This window comes from Aythya fuligula, chromosome 16 (genome assembly GCF_009819795.1).
Source record: "Aythya fuligula isolate bAytFul2 chromosome 16, bAytFul2.pri, whole genome shotgun sequence".
NCBI classification, from domain to species: Eukaryota; Metazoa; Chordata; class Aves; order Anseriformes; family Anatidae; genus Aythya; species Aythya fuligula.
In genome coordinates, this window is record NC_045574.1 from 13,927,850 (window position 1) to 13,947,192 (window position 19,343).

Here is a 19,343-nt window from a genome sequence, read left to right on the forward strand (position 1 = left end):
CAGAACTCATTTGGGTATTCACTTGGAAATTTGGGGGGGGTTACTTTTTTTTTTTTTTATTTTTTATACAGCAGCAGTTTTCAGGAAGCTTTGTTGCTGGCAACATCACATTTTAAATACTTCCCTGTGCAATTAAAAGGTTTATTTTCATTTGTATTCTACTTGTAATATATCATTCATTTTTACCTGTTATCTTTATTTTCCATTGTTTAGAAATATCTGATTATAACATGAAATCTTTCACAATGTTTATGTTTATTTACTTATTATTGTTCAGTATGCGAGTGAAATCAAATTCTCTTTTAATTCTAAGTTCTTATTTGTCCTATTTTTCCCTGTAGCCAGTAAGAAATCCTTGACCTATTTCAACCACGACTACAAGGCTGACTTGCAGGAAGTCTCCTTTGACCAACAGGAAGTGAAGAAGATATTCTATGGGAGCTTTCATAAGGTTCTTATCAAAAAAGGGAGAAATGTAGCTCACTATCTCGTTCCTCTGACAGTATTATGCCATCAACGTGTATTGTGCAAAGTGAGGAGTGATTATAAGCACTTTGCATCCAGATTGCTAGGGAACCAGCAAACCTATTCGATGTGCTCAAGTTTATGATGGTAGGGAGTTTAGGTTCATCCCATGTGCAAAATGCAATTTTATTGATTGCTTCTTAAAATGCATTGCACATTGACTCATTTTTTAAATGCTAATGGGAATGGGTTAATTATAAGCACACATAATGGCCATCATTTTTGCATGTAATATATGGTAATAACACAAAATGGCATAGGAATAAAATACACAGTGTATATTAAATTAATTCCTTGTAAAAGGCATGCATTTGCCATTTTGGTATTTATTTGTATAGAATGTATTTTCAAATATATGCTTTACTAAGGAGTCTGTGGAAGAGGTGTCAGAAATGCCTGAGAGGGGGCAGTCAGGGCAGTGACGAGCTCTGTCCAGAGGCAGCAGGGAATGAAGAGCTCTTTGGAGATCCATGGGTCACTGCTATTTTCAGGTTCATTGGCCACAAAATGTTTATTGTCTCTGCAGATGCTTCCTTTTTCCAAGTCTAGTGCCCATCCACCAGGGCTGCCTGTTGAAGAGGCTGTGACTTCCCATGGGGATGGCTGGCTGGTCCCTTGTTTTTACCAGGACTCTTGCTTAAATTTCCAACTCTGGGAATGGGGTAGAAGGCGTTAGTGTGTTGAAAAGTCTCTGTGTTGCATTGCTGAAGTCCAGCCTGGTTCTTTCCACCCAGGTGCATGTGGCAGTGAGCCGCTTTAAGATCAAACTCTATCTGGACTGTAAGAAAATAGCAGAGAAACCCATCAACACTGTTGGCAGCATATCTACGGCCGGCTTCATCATGCTGGGAAAAGTGACAAGGACCAGAGGGCCCAGGAGTGGGTCAGCATCGGTGAGTCCCAGGAGGGGCACACTGTGGGAACTGGGGGCTTAAATCTGGAGCTGGCTGGGGTGGGCAGATGGAGAGGCGTGCAATCTCACGTCGTGCTGGCTCTGAATTCCTCCAAAGGCTGCTGTGACGCAGGACTGTGTCCTGATCCTGCTGATCTCCATGATTTAATGAGCTTTCCTGGCGCAGTGTTTCTCTTCCTCTCCCCTCCTGCCTCTGTTTGAGGTCTGTGAGCAGAGGCAGCAGCGCCAGTGGGTCCCAATGCTTCATCCTCTGGGATGGAGCAGTGCAAACCCTACCCCAGCAGGCTCCTGTAGACAGGAGGGGCAGTAAATCGCTTCTGAAAGGGAAGGTTGTGACATCTGCCCCCGAGTGGCACTGGGCAATGCCAGTGACTGAGGGCAACAGGTCCGGAGGGGCCTCGATCTCCGTCGTGCTTGGGCTTGGGTCTCTGCATGCAAATGATGTGAAAACCATCTTCAGGATAGAGGCTTTTTGTCAGCAGCGATTTGAATTAAAATAACCCCAATGCCCAGTGCCAGCCTGCAGGCATGTCCTTATGGCATTGCAGAGCCCCCAGAGAGCCTGCTCCCTACAAGAGGACAGAACAAGGGGAAGTTTTGGGCTCACTGTCGTGCCCTGCAACAGCCCCATGCGTTGTCCAAAGGCAAAACCAGCCATGTGTGCCATTGCCTGGGAGTCTGTTGCTGTATTTACCCCACAAAACAGGAATGTTAGATGTGCAGAGTTAGGGGGAACTGCTCAGGGGGACTGTAGGAAGTTATTCATGGCTGTGAAGATTTTGCTCCTTGGCTCTGCATTTAGCTCTAGGAATTTAGGGGAAAACAGCACGTCAGTTGGTCTGCAACTTCCCTTGCTTCAAAGAAAAGAACAGTTTGTCCCATGTGCATCCCCACCTGCCTCCTTGCAAAGAGGGAAGCAGAGGTCTAGGATGTACCAGGGAACAAGTGGACGTTCAAGTTCCCTGTAAGATATGGGATCAACCATATAACAAGACAGGAGACAATGGGATTCAAGCAGTATTTACTTATTTCCTAAATAAGTGTTAGCAGCTTTAGACTGATCACATGCCTGTCAAACAGCAGCCAAGGGGGCAGGAGTCTGTGCTCTCCCTGCCCCTCCTAAATTGCCCTGGCTAACAGCTAGCTAGCGAGGTGTAGCTGACTAACAAACAGCTCCATGCCATCTCTGCTCCCGGTGCTTTTCAAGCCCAGCAAAGCTTCACATCTTCCACAGCTCTGATGCCCTTGAGAAGACAGAGTATCTCATTACTGGTTGTTGTGGAACTTTGTTTTATTTAAGATATCTTTTAATGCTGCTGATCTCTGGGGTTCACCTGTCTGTCTGCTGTGTGCCATGCTCCCTCAGCTGTACAGCTTGCTCGCTGTTACATTCATGGAGTGGAAGGAAAAACGGATGAGAAATTGAGTTAAGGAAATTAAAAAATCCTCTCTGCCTCATTATTTGTTGTTTAGCTCTCTGCAGTGCATGCCCCTGCGTTAATCACTATGGGAAGATGTGGCAGTTGTGAGGGATGTGGTGAGAGAGACAGGACAGGGTTCCTGGGAGGGGAGCACCTCTCTCCTGGGAGCTGCTGCCGTTGTATTCTTACATCTATTCCCCTGAAGGGAGTGAAGAGAAGCTTATTTTCACATTTTGGCAATGCTGACACCCAATTACTTGGGGACCTGCCTGCCTGCTGCTGTGGGTTTGTGTGAAAAATCAGAAACTTGGCTTTTGCTTGGTGACTGGCTTAGCGGAGACCTGAAGGCTGGTAAGTAGCTCAGTGGCCAGGGCTACTTCTTTTGGTATGGCTTTTGGGGCACAATTACTGTTGGGACCATGTGGTGGAGTCTGTCAAACCATCACTGAAGGTTATTTCTAGCACTTGGACATCATGAGGTTTGGGGATGGATCTCGTGTGCCACTGTTACCTTCTTGTCACCTCTCTTTTCTCCCCCCCAGTTCCAGCTGCAGTCTTTGCAGATTGTGTGCAACAGCTTAGGGGCAGAGGAGGACAGATGCTGTGATCTTCCTGCACTGGTAAGACAAGAGGGGTGGCTCTGCTAGCTGAGATGGGGCTGGTGATGATGGAATGCTCCCATGGCACTGGAGTGACACTGCAAATGATTTTGGCGGACACAAGAAGTGTCTTTTATACATTACTTTTGCCTCATTTCTTGGGAATATCAACAGGATGTGTCTTGGTGGAGTGAACAAAGGTGTTTGCTTCAAAAAGCAAGATGACTGAGTCCCAAGGCAGTGCATATCCCTCCTGTCATGAGCCCATCTATGACAGCACCTTGACAATCCTAAGGTTTTGCTGCCAGCCCTCGGGCACAACATCCCCTGCTCTTCCCTTCAAATCCCTGGCACAGAAGGCTGCTTTGTGGGGCGTGTGAATACTTAGCAAGGAGCAAATTATCTTTCTGAATGTCATGCAAATTTCAGGCAGGGCTGGTTCATATACACATACAGGTATACAGTCTAAACGTGCTATTTGATAGAAAAATAAGGCACTGGAAGTTTTACAAAAAATTTTTTGTGGTAGAGAAAATTTGTGTTTTTCTCCACTGGAAAGATTGACTTTTGAAATACTGAGAATGTTACCTGCCATCCATCCCACTTCTGTTGCATAGCTGCTCACATCACCTCGGTTTTCTTTCCTTTCAGAGAGATGAGGAGACCTGCCCGACCTTAGCTCCTGCCTGCTCTTGCACTTCTGGCCACCCAGGCTTGCCAGGACCTCCAGGGCCCCCTGTAAGTTCACCCTGCCACATGTTCCTCCAAAGCAGTATATATTGCATATAACTTGTTTCATGCTGTTCAGGCACCCCAGGCTTGAGGATAATACTCCTGGGGCTCCATGAGACCTTATGCTCCATCTCCTGTCCTCGTCCCAGGTTAAAGCAGAGGGCAGCTCTTTGCTGCCCAGCACAAACCCAGAGCTTTGTTTCTCAGTGTTTTGGGAGTGCAACAGCTGCACTGGGAGCAGGCATTTCCTTGTGCCACGTTAATCCTTTTAGGAGAGGGGGACAGTTTACCCTCGGTGCGTGTGCATGCAGAGATTTCGTGGATCACCAGCTCTGAAATTCTTTGTAAATGCCAAGACAAAAAGACAAAACAGAAAGCAACAACAACAACAACAAAAAACCCTTCCTATCTGGATTCTCTGTTAAGTGGGAGCCTGATGAGTGTCTGCACTTATGGGCAGCGTAGAGAGAAAGGGGAGACTTGGCAGTCCTGCCTGTCCCCAGGGCTCACTCTCTTCACAGTGAGCATGACCTGCAAGGAAACCAGGGAGAAAACTGGGAAAGTGATGTCTTTAAGTATGCAGTGTGTTCCAGGAAACAGTCTAAACAGATGCTAGGAAATGGTTATCAAAATAAAAATATAAATCTGCATTTTATAAGTTTCAGGGAAACCGTTTTATGTGTGCGCAGCAGCCAGAACCTGACAGCCTGACCTGGGCACCTGATTTTGGCCACTCCAGGTGCTTTTCTCATGGAAAGCAACCATGAAACTACAGCCTCCTTGCTCACCTGGTGAGGCTTTAGATCACCCCTCACATTGCTGTGGTTTCACTGTGACTTCAGCTCCTTTGCAAAGAACAGCTCCTCGATGCAGTAATTACACGCTCATTCCAGTGGAAGTTTAATTACTCAGCACACTCCGCTATCGCAGTGTGCTTCAATATCATAAGTGCATAATTACCATCTCGCATGGCCCTGTGGTTTAAACATCTCTGCAGTACGACTCTTTAAAGAGCAGGATTCTTTTAAGCATTAGGGAAAATACAGTTTTGACACACAACCTTATTCTCACACCATCAAGCCCTTGATAATTTGCTGCAGTTACAAGAGCACTTGCTGCTACATTTAAAACTCTTTTTGCTCAAAGCCAGCAAGGCTGTGTCCCACCTTGGGTGTGTCGCTATCCTTTATTTTATTTTTTGAACAGGCCCTGCTGACTTCTGAAATGGGCTTCTGGGTGCTTCTGAAAACACTTTTTGCAAAGCTGCCTGCTTGTATTCCTTAATCCAAATCCATTGTTTTTTTCAGATTCAAGAATAGAAACTTTCAGATTAAGTTCATGTTATTTTAAGGTTCACATGGTATGGTTCATGCCAGAGATTAGTTTCCTGTTTGATCCAGCAGTTCTGAGGATGCAGAGCTGAGCTGAGTCTCCCCAGCACCAGATATTGTCCCTGATCTTAGCGTCTGTCTCTTGGGATGATGTTACAAACACTAGCCTAATCCCAAAGGGCTGCAGGCACAAGCCCCTCTTTATTTCTTCCCCAGCACCTTCCATCTTCACATGTGAGCTCTTCTCCATTTATTGCATGAATTTGCTGGGGGATTGGATTGGAGGGAGGAGGTTGAAGAGGTTAAAGCTTCAGCTCTCTTTGCTGGTGGTGAGTGTGGTGTAGCCACTGCCTGGCACCCAGGGCTGTGCTGTCCTTTCTCCTCCCCTCTTCCACGTTTGCTGGATGACTCAAATTATTTTTTCTTGTCCCCATTTTGTGAAATCTCTCTGGGTCAGGAATGATCTTACATCATTTGTATATAGCAAAATGCGCCAACTCCCATCCCGTAGGCTTTTGTTCACACTGCTGTAAGGATTATGATATTATTAACAAAAACTTTGTGTTTTACTGGCAGGGCAGCCCTGGGAGGAGAGGACCGCAAGGGGAGCAGGGGGAGCCAGGGCCCAAGGTGAGTCCTGGTGCTCAGCACCACCACTGGCCTCCTTTGCAGGGTGTATCAGAGGCAGGATGCACAGCTGGGTGTGCTCAGTCCTGGTGTGAGCTTGATTCCCTGGGCTGGGAGCTGCCACACTGCAGCACAGAGCCTTAGAAAGTGATGCACTGAGGAGGACGGGATCACATTATTAATTAAATGCTCAGTTGGGCTATGGAAATTGAGGTGATGGGCCTGATGGTGTTGAATTAATGCAAAGTATGTGGTCAGCAATTTTCTTAGAAAGCAGCTTTGCTGGAGAATGGTCAGGTTTGTGCTGTGCTTGAGCTGCAGCTCTCTCATTTTCTTACGTGGAAGATGCACCAAAACCTTGCACCTAAAAGGCAAAGGCAGCTGAGGTTACTGAGGACTCCTTCACTGTCCTGACTTCATCTTGAATCCTGTAGATAGTTCGTGCTGACCCAGGTCATGCAGCACAACCCATGTGGAGAGAAGGAGCTAATTGCTTGCTTTCTTTGATTTCATGTCTTTGGCTTTAGGGTGAACCAGGCCCACCCGGAAAAGTGGGGCCAGCAGGCCCCAGTGGCCAGCAAGGCTCTCCAGGCTCCCAGGGAATCACGATTCAGGGTCCTGTGGTATGTCATCTCTTCCACTGCCTTTTTCTGTCTCCTGCTCTTTGCAGTTAGAACATGCCCCAGAAATCAGTGTCCCAATAATCCTCCCCTCCTCCCACCCAAAACCTGGCCTATGTATTGACATCATCCTTATTAACAGCTAGACAGCTGCGCTAGAGAGAGGTGGTGATCGTTTCCTTCATGCTGATGAGGCCCGGGATTTAGTCATTCTGGCAAAAAACCTGCTTCTGTCCAGACTCTCCCTAGCGTGCCTTTAATGAAAACAAGCCCAGAGCAGAATTCAGGCATTTCTCTTCGCAGCGATCGTCATCGCTTGGCAAGGAGCAGAGGTGGAGGCTGCTGCGTGCGTGTCTCGGACAGCAGAATCCCCACGAACGTGCTGTGGTTGCAAAGCTCCCCGTAGCATCACCCAGGAGCAATGCAGGATGTGGATGTGTAGCAGCAGGATGCTGCTTCTCCTAAAAGATGTTACAGCACGCTTAACCACATGCTTTTATTTTAATTCAAAGGGACCACCAGGTATAAAAGGAGAGAAAGGAGACACTGGAAGTCCTGGCGTGCAGGTAATGGCAGACACCATTCTGTTTAATTATCTCAAAGATTTGCCCATTTTCTCCATTAACTAATTAAAACAAGGCTGAAAAGCTGTAGAGTTGTACCTGCTGTCTGCTTGGAAACTGTTTCATTGTGGAGTGTCATCAGCACTGTCCCAAGGGAAACTGAGTCAGCTGCTGGGAGAAGGAAAGACCTGTCTGGAAGCTAGAGATAATGCAATTAATGGTGGGGTGACCGTGACTGCTCTGTTTCATGAATAACTCTGTTTCTTCTTCCATCTTTTTCTTATTTCCCTTGTTACAAGATGAAGTAGGGCAATGATAACCTGATGCCAACTTTACCCAGCAATTCTGATTTACAGGGCATTCCTGGCGTGCAGGGAGCTCCAGGCAGGGATGGTCTTCAAGGTGCAAAGGTAAAATACCTCATCTTTCAGTTTTTGTTCATGGGCGCCTAAAGTCCAGCTTTGAGTGTACCTCAGACATCCAGCTCTGTGATTATGCACCAAGCCAGAGGGATTGGAGTAAAAAAAGAAATACTGGGTAATCTTAGGTTTAGTCAAATTTGTGTGACTGACCAGGTGCCAACACTCCTGCCTTCTTGGTAGATGTTTTTCACCCATTTCTGGCAAGCTCCTGGTAAAAGCATCACAGGGAGAAACCACCTCACTGCTTACTGTGTCTCTTTGAGTCCTCTTGGAAATGCTTGACTGGATTTGGTTTTGCAGGGGGTGAGGGGACTAGAAGGCACTGCTGGGCCTCCAGGACCTCCTGGACCAAGGGTGAGTACATGGGCCATGCAGATCTGTTTGGGATTTCTTCCTCAGCAGGAGCTTGAGGTTTCTGTTGTCCAGCTGCCATCCAAGGGTGTCAGGGCAAAAACAAGGAGCTTAAACATAACAGCTGGAAAAAAAAGATAGATGAAAGTATATCTAGTGGGTTTTTTTCCTCTCCTTATTTTTTTTCTTCCCTTTAAAGGCTCCAAAGGACACAGAAACTTCATAAATAGGAGAGGACTAAGTGATGCTCACTTCCCACCCTCTAACCTGCAGTTATTGTTGTAAAGTTTTAAAGGCAAACACAGGTTTTAAAGGGGAAAAAAAAAAAAAAAAAAAAAGCCAGCAGCATGGTATTAGCAGTCTGAAGAAAAGGGTTATGCTCTAGGCTGTCTCCAAATCTGAATATGTAATGAAGGAGCTAAAGCCTGTAGGGTAAAAAAACACGTTGCAGTTTATTGGTAAAACTCAGCTTTGCTGGCCTGACTGTAGTTGAAATACTAATAGGAGATGATGTGAGGATGACTCACACATGATAGACTCTTGGCATTGCCCTCATGGCTGGATGAGGTATTCACAGAAACCTTCAGGTTACAATGCTCTTGCTGGAGTCCTCCAAACTCAAGCTGCTGGTGGCCCTGGAGCTGTGAGGAGACGTCAGCCTTGAAGAGAAAGCAAAAGAAAGTTAGGAAGCATCTGGACTTTCATCCACATCTTGTAATTAATGTCTGCAGGGTTTCCAAGGAGTGACAGGCTCCCGAGGCAGCAGTGGTGAGAAGGGACCTCCGGGTGACGTTGGACCAACAGTAAGTTTCTGCTTGGGGGTCTCAGGGAAGGCCAAGTCGTGAAAACACCAAGTGCAAGCAAGCTGTTCCCATGGCACTTCCTCAGTGTCTAAAAAAGATTTTTAATTCACAATCACTATGTTTACAGCTACACAAAATTCAGCGTCTAAACCCTAACAGCACTGGGCTTTTAGGGGCAACCTTGTGTCTAGATGTCAGATGTTTATGCTCAGAAGTTAAAAACCACCCGCTATGTTAGGAAACCTCTTCTAAATTTCTATCTATGGGATTTCTGCATCCCCATTGATGGTGCATGGCACCACTGCTCCAGCTACTGCTTTGTTATTCTTTTCCTTAAAAAAAGAAACCTAAGTATTCCTGTAAGCTCAAAGCTCTTTTAGTCAATGTCATCAGGTCAAGGAAATTATGAGTGTGTGGTACACAGACCTGGTGCTTTATGTCTGTGTGTGGTACACAGACCTGGTGCTGATGTAACCTGCACCCACATCAATCTTTTATTTTCTTCTCCTCCTCTTCCTAGACATTGACTTTTTTGCTTTCCTTCTAGGGACTGCCGGGTCCAAAAGGAGAAAGAGGAGAGAAAGTAAGTTTTTCTGCTACTGGGCAGCTGCACAGCTACATCCTACACTCAAAAGAGTGGATGTGGTAATTTGCTTTGTGCTTACAGCATGTAAAGACCTTTTTAGTGCCAAATAGCCTAACATACCTGTAGCTTGTGGCTTTCCACTCACCTGCACTGGCTCTTCTGATGGGATATAAATAATAAACAGCTGCTTAGTGCCAATTGTAGTAGCAACGAAGAAAAGCCAATTGCAAATCTATTCTTTGCTGAGATGTTAAAACCAAAACCACTAGATTTCACTGTGTTTTTGTTTTTCCTTCTTTTTTTCTGTACTGGGGGCTCATTTGTCACAAACCCCTGGCATTCTCTAGCACAGAGCCTTTGAGGTCAGGAGAGCCACACTGCCTTTTAAGGTTTCTTTCTTTTATTGTGAGAGGAAGCTTTGCTCATCCTGACCTATGGTTAAAAAGAAATCCTGTTTCTGTCTAGGATACCAAGTCTCATTGCAAAGATTGACTTAGGTGAATTAAGCTTCAGGCAGGAGCAAGCTACTTTTGACAGACAGCTTTTGTTTCAAGTTAATTCCTCAGAACTGTAATTTTAATATCATTCTCCTTCCATTCCCACCAGCTTTTCCTTTTCTATACTTCTCCACCCCAGTGAAACTTTGCTTGTTACCTCCCATGGGTGTTTTGCCAAGCTTTTGTCTAATTCTGTGTAATTTGCATGGCAGTCCAGCCAGAGATATATATTTTAGAAATGGTTCCAGAAATTTTCAATGTGTTAGCTATGAATTTTCAGAAATAGAGTCGATGTTCATTTTAAAGCAGCTTTTTACATTTTTATTACTTCTCCCTGCGTTACTAAAACTTTACAAAGAAACCATCAGATATAACTTATTCAGAATACAGGAAGAGTAAGAATCAATATTCATAAAAGATTTAGACAATGATAGGACATTGTAATATCTGATCATGTTTAAAGTTTTACATATCACAGAATATTAAGTTAGTGTCTTATCAGTTTTGATGAAATTTGAGAGAAATTTACTCTCCCTCTTTTGGTACCTTCGGTTATCATAGCGATTCAGTCTGTTTTTCTGTGCTTTTCTGTGTGGGAGAAAAGCAATTATTGATGCTTTCCTATCACAATTTCACGGCTTCAGAACTTTGTGATAAATAAATAAAGGCACATTTTATAGTGATTAATATCTCTGTTACTCAAGCTGACAAAATAATAGGCAGAAAGCTATCCTGCGTTATGATATCGATCCTTTCTAAAACATATTAATAAAATATATTAATACTTGTTTTATTTGTTTTTTAATATATATATGCTGCTTCATTTTAGGGCGAACCACAGTCCTTGGCCACAATTTACCAGCTCGTCACCCAGGCTTGTGAGCGGATGATTCAGAGTGAGTATAACCAACCTGACTCCCAGGTTTGTCAAAGCCTCTCCAGCAGCAGTGAACAAAACCATACTGGAAGATGGCACGAAGATGTAGTGAGCTAGGGATCTCTGTCCTGTGCCATGCTGAGCACCATGCATAGTAGATATCCCACCACAGGCTCTCAATGCTACTTCGGTTTATTGGGTGGTATTAGGGCAAAGATTCATTAAATATTTTTTAGGAAAACCCTTTTTTTCCTTGCAAACGTTCCTTTTCTCTCAAAAGGTAGAGGTTCAGTTATGAAAGAAATGATTCTTCCAGTGATTTGTGTGGATTCCTCTTGAGATGAGTCAGTTTTGGTAAAGCTCCTGTGCTGTGATGCACAAAGAGAAGCGGTAGTTTGCCCAAGGTCAGACAGCAAAACAATGACTCAGCTGTCCATCCTCCTCCTCAGCTTCTGGCTTTCTCAGCTTGAGCTGATAACGTTTTCACACTAAATGGTAGTTTTTAGGAACTTTTTAGGCAACATCCTCAGATTTAGTCTCTTTCCTGAATTCCCCAGGCAAGCAAACTTTCATTTTCTGTCTTGCCTTCTCAGCTCATGTGTTGAAGTTTGACTCATTCATTCATGAACATGCAAGGAAACCAGTTCCTGTTTGGGAAGAAAGATTAAAGCCAGGAGAACCAGGACCACCAGGTCCTCCAGGTCCCCCTGGGAGCAATGGAGAAAGAGGAGAAAATGGCATCCCTGGCCAGCCAGGGAAAGATGGGTATCCTGGAGAACGAGGTATGGACAGAAGTGTGTATAAGGTTTCTAGCACGGTATGAGCAACAAGAGCCTTGCATAGGACTAAAAAAAAATGGATTAATATAATCTCAAGAAGGGATGCCAGTTATTGCACAAGATTGTGAATGTTTGAAATATATTTTGTTTGGATTTGCAGACATTTACCTGTCAAAATAAAATAAATCTTGGTTTCAGCAGTGACCTAACACCTCTAAGTAACTAAAGACACACTGTTTCACTCCATGGCAATATTCAGATATAGCTGGGATTTTTGGAGCTTATCAAAATGACGCTGAATAGAAAAGGAAAGTAACAACCTGCAGATGTTTCCAGCCTGCTGAGTGAGGAGATGGCAGAAGACAGATCTCACTGAGAAACAATCTTAAGGACAGAGCTGATCAAAATATTTTCATTTTAAAAATAACAAAATAATGGTATTTTGTCAAAATGTACCTTTTCTATTGAGATGTACTGCTTTTGCTAGCAATTTCATGAGAAAACAGTGAAACAGCCTGACTTACTAGTATGTGGTCAATGAGATGATTCATGAGCAATGAATCATGAATAACATGAGAGTGGACCTCATACTCAGCCCAGTGCAGTAACAGTAGTGTTTTGATTTTTTCTGTGAAAATCTCCTTTTTCAGCTACTTAAGGCTGCAAATCAATGCTGGATAGAGTACTGTTTGTCGTGGACAATTGTTTGCTCTGCAAAAGAGAGCAGGTGCATTGAGAAAATTCAAAGAAATGTGTATTTCTGTTACACAAGAGGTTGTGACCTTCTTTCACTTCAACTTCTTGGAAGAGCCTTGTGGGGAGGCCGTGGGAGCATTAACTAAGGATGAAATGCAAAATGTAGTGAAGTGCCACTTCTTTGTTTTCTGTGATTAGGTGCCCCAGGACCTAAGGGAGAAAAAGGGATGCCTGGAGTCAATGAGGAAGGGATTCAAGGACCCAGAGGTAGAACAGGTAAATGCAACCTCTCTGCCTTGACCCCAAGGAGCCATTGGAGCTCACTGACTGCCAGATTCAGAGCATCTTCAGCCTTAGGACCACTGTGGTGGAACTGATCAACCTTCCCACCGCAGCATCCTGGCTGGTTCCTCTCTGCTAAGACACGAGACTGTTCCAGGCAGCCTCCTTCCTTTGGTACCCATTCTTATGTAATGATGTATTTTAAGGACCTGAAGCACATCCAGGGAGTTTTACTTTTACTGCCTTTATGCATACAAGAACAGATGTTCAAGGGATAGAATCTCTTTGAAAATTCAGCTTGTGAAACACAAGGGTTTCTAAGTAATCTGTTAGGATTTGGTGTGCTCCTCCGTCCTGATCCTTGTTACTTGAAATCAAGGTGGGGTTTACCACTGACTTAACGAAACAGGCACTGATAAGAGAGTGTGGCCAAACATATTCTTCTGTATTTAAATTTTTATAGTTGAGATATAAAGTTACAAAAACTGTGACTCTGAGATGGATCCTGGAGTTAAGGTGACTTTCTGCATTGATGCTTAAGTGAGCTTTCTTTGGATTCTCATAACCAGGCTTTGTTTTCAGCCAAGCTGGGCACCTTTAAGGTCAAGGTTAAGACCTCTGGTCACTGGGATACAGAAGAGGCCCAACTTTTTCCCCTAAATGAGGAAACAATATTCAGAAAAGTGGGATGAGGAAAGTATAGAAGGGGTGTTACACCAAAGCAGTAGATGTGCTATGGCTTACTGTGGTTCTCCTTCTTTAGGCCCACCAGGAGAAGTCGTGTTGGGAAAACCAGGTCCAAAGGGTTACCCTGGGAACACGGGTCCTCAAGGTTTTCCTGGTGTCAGGGGACAGCCTGGCCAGTCGGGATATCCAGGTGGTTGTGATATCTCTGGATGTTACGGAGCAGATAGAAGAGGTAAGTCTTGACTATCTAAATGCAAAAGTTATGATTTTGGAACTGGTTACTTCTCTTAACTTAAACAAGGCAGAGACCTTTGTTCATCCTTCAGGCAATGTCAGTCCTGCAAGAGCCTCCTTTGCAATCAGAATGATTCATGTGCAATTAGTCTATTAATATGGATAAAAGCCAGCTCAATCGGCTACTCCTCAGCTATCCATCATAGATTAACACATAATTGCAGTAGTAGTTGAGCAGGTGGAGTGATCTTGAGGTGTCTTCTATTCTTAATGTCCCTGACAGTGTTTCCATATTGGATAGAGAGTAAAAAATACCTCGGTGCCTACAAATATATTTCATGGAGGCTCAGTTGTACAAAGTCCTGGAAAATGAATTAAACCACTGGCACTAGGTGAAAGATTTACAAGGGAAAATAATTAATTCTGCACCATTCCTTCTCAGTATGTGACACTGATTTATTCTCTCGCTCAGTGGCCTCATCTCGTTTCCCCACACAGATTTCATCCCCTGATGGCTGATGCAGAGGCAGCTGAGGACAGTTCTCTTCCCTGGAAACCTCTGGGTGAAAGCACCACATGCTCTAAGAGCAGCAGCAACCTGAACACCAAATGCCTTGTTTGTTTTTTTAATGTCTTGTCATTTCTATAAGGACATGTCAATCAAACACTGCACCAGCAAACCAGCCTGCGTATGGATGAGTCCCAGGCATCTTGCTCTGTTTTTCAACACTGGATGACTGCAGTGCTCAAACTCACATGGCATGTCCAACAGCAAGGCAAACACAGCCAGAGGTGCAGGATGACAGACTTGTAAGAAAAAGAAATAATGTATTGAATGATTCTGATTCTACAAAATGCTCAGAAATAACAGATTTTTTTCCCGTTTGTCTGTCTGTGGTTTATTTTTGTCACTTGTTATTCTGGGTCCCCAGTGCAGAGAAAAACAGCACCTCATGCCTGAAGATGCAAAACATCCACCGAAGCAAAACTGAGTTGTGTGTTGGTTGACAAGGTAACAAAATCTAGTGCCATTTGGGCTGTTTCTGCTCCTGACAAATGGCTGATGGCTTCCTTGCAGTGGTGTTACGTGCACGAGCGCTGCAGACAGGGTGATAACCTTCCCGTTATGTGACAAACCCAAGCATTTAGCCTCATTCTCTGGGGCTTGATAACTGTCAAGCAAAGCTTTCGATCAGGCCTGCTTGTACACAGCCATGTACAGCAAGGAGCTGGAGATTAACCTACTGGCTTTTTCCACCTGTGCCTCCCGCAATCGGAGTAGCTACTTTACATTTTATCAGGTAGAATATTGACTAGCTCTGAGTCAGACTTCTATCTATATGACATGGAGGTAATTGCAATGTTACACCCCTTTCCTTGCATGAGCCAGAGTCTAACATGGATCCACAACAAACTGTACAGTTGCAGATAGAAATGTACATCCTTTGCAATCACTGCGTGAGGATGTGCTCTGTTACACCGGTTGTGAACTGCTCCTGCTGCCAAACAACTGCTCCTGAACTGGGATCTACACCTGGAGGAACACAATATTTCATGTTTCTAAAATTAAAACAGCACAACATATCAGCATAATTTTTTTAAAGATGCTAAGAGGCAAAATATAGAGTGTGATGCATATTCCTCTGCACCTGATTTGGATGTGCAGTTTGTTGCAGCTACATGTAGCTGGGTATTCATATAGCAGTAGCCAGCCTTCAAAAACTTAAACACATTTATATTTAGAAACAGAATTGTCAGATAAATACTGAAGAGGTTTGCCTTAAGAAAATGAAGCTGTTTAGATACTGATTCCAAATGTTGCTTCTTGACATTGTGGAAAAATACTATAGAATTTAGAAATTTTACTAAAGAAGTATTTGAACATATCAGATATGTATAGGATTTACCCTAAAACAAAAGTCACATAAAGATACTACTTTAAGTACTTACAGAATGCAGTAATTGTTCTTGGCTTAATTTATGTTAATTCTCTAGCAACTCCCAAGAATTAATATTTTCACTATGACATATGGTGCCTTTGGGAAATATAGGAAAAAACAGAGAACTACCACGCTGATAGAATTAACATTTCTGTTCACTTTGGAGCTTTCCAGACTTGCATTGAAATATAAAATAAAAATCTTCCCAGCTTATGCTAGATCTTACCACAGGCAAAGCTCCAGCCAGAAGAAAAAGGAGAGGTTGGAGGAGCTGAAGCATACAGCACGTTGTGAAAGCAGTGCTGCGAGGAGCTGCATTTATTGGGATAGACACCTTGTGTGCCTGTTGTGGAGTTGTAGGTGTTTCCATTTACACAGGTCAAAGAGCTTTTGACTTGTGCTTCTCCCATTCTTTGAAAAAAATGAAGATACTCTGAAAATAGACCTATGAAGCCTGCATTAAGCTGCATGCAGAATGCTTCTGTGTTTGTGTCTGGATATCAGACCTAACACCTGTGGAACTGGAAGAGCAAAGTAATGGGCAGGAAAGGCAAGGAGGCAAAAGGGGTACCCTGCATGGCAGAACCTAAACCTGGTCCCAAAAAACACCCACAAACTGGAGAAAATAAATGGTTCGGTGTGCAACATGTGTTTTGCAGATAATTACGCTTTTGATGTAAATTAGGGCAGCCAAACTCCCAGTTCTGATCTTGTATTTCTGTCAGCTCAAACCTACTAACTGGAGGTGATTTGTCACAGGGCTCCTTCATTTTGCTTGATCAATTAGCTCTGAAAGCAACTAACATCATCTCACTGGACACCTTGCCCAGCCCAAATTGCACTTCCCTCCTCTGCCAGTGAATACAGAAACCAGCTGTTTGTGGATATTAATATTCCCTTAGCTCTTTGCTAAATGCAACCTGTTGCTTTCCCTGTTGTGCTGTTCCTTGGTATGCTTCAGACTTTTCTGGCCCAATTTATCACTTTTAATGCAAGCTGCAGTTAAAAGCAGTGGCATGCATAGCAATGAAGTACTAAAAACTCCCTTGCAGATTTTTTCCTTAGTAGGGACTTCACTCTCAAAGCATTTATCACTACAGATAAAAGTTTGGATATTATTTTTTCTGGATTTAATCCTGTTTTCTGAACAACTCTGATTTCATCTCAGTACATAAATTTAGCATGTCTCTGCAAAATCCCACCAGTTCCTACTCTTTCCTCACCTTTGCAAACTACAGCCAGTTTACCAACCTTTCTGTTCAGTCATTAAGGAAAGATTTTGTGCTGATTTGTTCATTCTTAGTACTGCCCTTACATTATCTGTTACACAGACTTTCTTTTCCACACAGTGTGTAGTGTGATATCATATCCTCAGAGTTTCTTACATCTTTAAAGCTTCCATCCTCCTGCCCTTAAGATACATTTGGATTTTTTTTTTTATCCTTACTGCAGAATTTGACCTACCTGGTGAAACTGGATTCTGGCAGAGGCTCAGGACCTTTCAGAGGCAGACTATTTTGCCAAAAGCATCATAATAAGGCATTAAACCAGCCTCAGGGGTAGGATGAGATAAGCACAGAGGACTCACTAGCAGTACTGCTAACAAGCAGCTCCAAGAAAGCTTTCTCCAGGACTCAGGACTTTGGCTTGCCCAAATTTAAAGGGCTGGAGACCAAAAAGGTTTTATGGGTGGAGACAAAATACCTTACAAAAAGGCATCACTGCAGCGAGGCTGAGCCCATAGGGGCTATCAAGGCAGGTGGGGCTGTCACAGGAGGTTTTCCTTAGCACTGGATGTGTTTTCCATCTCACAGGTGTGTCTGTCTGTCTCTGCACAACTGGCTTTGAGTCTAGTTTCTAGAGAAATGTCTGGAGAGAAGCTTATGCAAAAGGGATGTGCTATAGGTTACGTGAATTAGCTCACTGGAGAATGAGGTGATATCATGGACGACAGCCCTGAAAACAGCTGGGGAAGTGGGAATTACATAGATCATCCTACCAGCCAGCTGCAGATGAAATATCCTGAGTGCATTATGGCTGGGAAGATGACCCAGACAAAGTGAATATTTGGCAACCAGAAGGAAGGGGATGGAAGGGAAATCAAAAACAAACAAACAAAAGGTTGTAACTGAGGTGATTGCAGACAGGTTTTTGTGCCTTTGGTCTTCTTCCACTTGTGGTCAGTGGAGCTGTACTAGTGGGAAAGCATGAACCACAATGGTGAGGATATGAGCACAATAGCAATCAACCTCCGTGTTTGTTTTTTGTGGTATCTTTAGGGTCTTTAGTTTTGCATTTTCTGGTCCTAAAAATCAGGTACTTTGCTCCAGGTTTTGCCCAAGACAGCTTTAGAGTTCCTGTTGTATCCATCTTGCTTCCTCACTCTCCTGAAGTCAGCTTGGTCAGTCAAGTCTTGGGGATCAGTTCTGAGCTGGGAATGTTACAAAACAGCCTGGCTATGCACTTTTATTATTTTATATATTTTATTTTTTTATATATTTATATATTTATATATTTTTTATATATTTTTATCTTTTTTTTTTTTTTTTTTTTTTTTTTTTCTTCCCTGGAGCCTTTCATATGTTAAAATCTCTTGTTCTGTTTCATGGATTTTGAATAGCAGAATTATTCATTTTTCTACACTTACAGTCTGATTCATGTCCCAGTTTTATTCCAGTTTCTGATCATTGAATCCTATGGAGGAATATCATCCTCTTTAGTAACCTCCAGGATGGAATAATCTGTCCAAGAGAGAGAGCTGGGGCTTGGTTCTTATTTCCCTCCTTGAATGTTACTAACAGGCACGTCAGAAGCAGAAAGCAAGACTTTATTTGAACTTTAAACTGGGGGAATATTAAAGGTGAGAAGAAATGGAGTTGCCAGTGTATGATAAGTGTTACGATGTTAGCAACACCAGTGGAAACCAGTGACCTGTATTATCCAAGCTTCTTCCCAAATGCCAGCAACGTCTTTGTAACCGGTTTCAGCTGTCACTTCTCATCTTGTTCTGCCAAATGCTGTGATCCTGCAGCAGGACTGAGTCTTCAGGGATGCAGCCCCATCCTTAGCATCCCTAATCACACCTGGTATGCTGGTGTGCTAATGGAGCGGATGTGTGTGGGCAGCCCAGTGCGGCAGGGCTGTTCTGCCAGGCTCTGAATTACGTTTTTGTGCCTTTGCCAGGCTGTCCTGCTCCTCTGCTGTCACAGTGCAGTGCTACCCTGGAGATGCTACTGTTTGCATGGTGTGCACTGGTAATAAGAAGGTTTTGTTGTGTTTGTTTGTTTCAGAAAAGATAGTGATTTGAGCTGGCCGCTTTGCTGTGAACAACGTGCAGCTTATACCTTCTCCCACTGAATTTCACAACATGCCACCCTAAATATTTGGCTCTTATATCTGCCCTTAAACCTTTATCAGCTCTACTGCTACCCCCAAACCCTTCCTCTCTGCTAGGCAGGGACCTACCACAGCTCTTGCCATGCAGTCACCATCACCCCTGCATCCACAAGAGCAGGGACCCAAGCTGCTGGCCACTCTCCATCCTCTCTCAGGCAGCCTGGGTGGTTTTATACTACAGGTGTGTGTGCACAGCCAAGCCTCCCACCTGCACCACTGTCATTGCTGCTTGGGGGCTGGAGGAGGAGGCTGCACAGCGAGCTCTGAGCAGCCATGGTGGGCACAGCAGTGCCCAGGGTCAGAAATCCTCCCACTTTCCCTGATTATTTCATCTGTGCACTTGAACTGTGAGCTCAGGCCGCCTGTGCAAGAGCAGCTTGTCTGCCTACAGACCGCAGCGCGTCCCCCTCCGCATGCCGCCGCCTCCACGCCGGCTGCAGCTGCATTTGTACATGGATGCAC

The 19,343-nt window shown here is 44.0% G+C and overlaps 1 protein-coding gene across 2 annotated transcripts in view; it reads left to right on the top strand.

Annotated features, from left to right (window-relative positions):
• The window catches only part of COL20A1 (collagen type XX alpha 1 chain), a 44,195-nt gene extending 29,777 nt beyond the window's left edge, over positions 1-14,418 (top strand). For both annotated transcript variants that reach the window (XM_032198637.1, XM_032198636.1), the window contains 16 exons: positions 342-451; positions 1,260-1,418; positions 3,402-3,479; positions 4,110-4,196; positions 6,098-6,151; positions 6,676-6,771; positions 7,281-7,334; positions 7,688-7,741; positions 8,054-8,107; positions 8,836-8,907; positions 9,455-9,490; positions 10,820-10,886; positions 11,461-11,649; positions 12,541-12,618; positions 13,388-13,543; positions 14,044-14,418. In XM_032198637.1, the coding sequence (XP_032054528.1) occupies positions 342-451; positions 1,260-1,418; positions 3,402-3,479; positions 4,110-4,196; positions 6,098-6,151; positions 6,676-6,771; positions 7,281-7,334; positions 7,688-7,741; positions 8,054-8,107; positions 8,836-8,907; positions 9,455-9,490; positions 10,820-10,886; positions 11,461-11,649; positions 12,541-12,618; positions 13,388-13,543; positions 14,044-14,057 (1,358 nt within the window). In that variant the 3' untranslated portion in view covers positions 14,058-14,418. The remainder of the gene's footprint in view (positions 1-341; positions 452-1,259; positions 1,419-3,401; positions 3,480-4,109; positions 4,197-6,097; positions 6,152-6,675; positions 6,772-7,280; positions 7,335-7,687; positions 7,742-8,053; positions 8,108-8,835; positions 8,908-9,454; positions 9,491-10,819; positions 10,887-11,460; positions 11,650-12,540; positions 12,619-13,387; positions 13,544-14,043) is intronic.
• Positions 14,419-19,343: the final 4,925 nt, after the last annotated feature.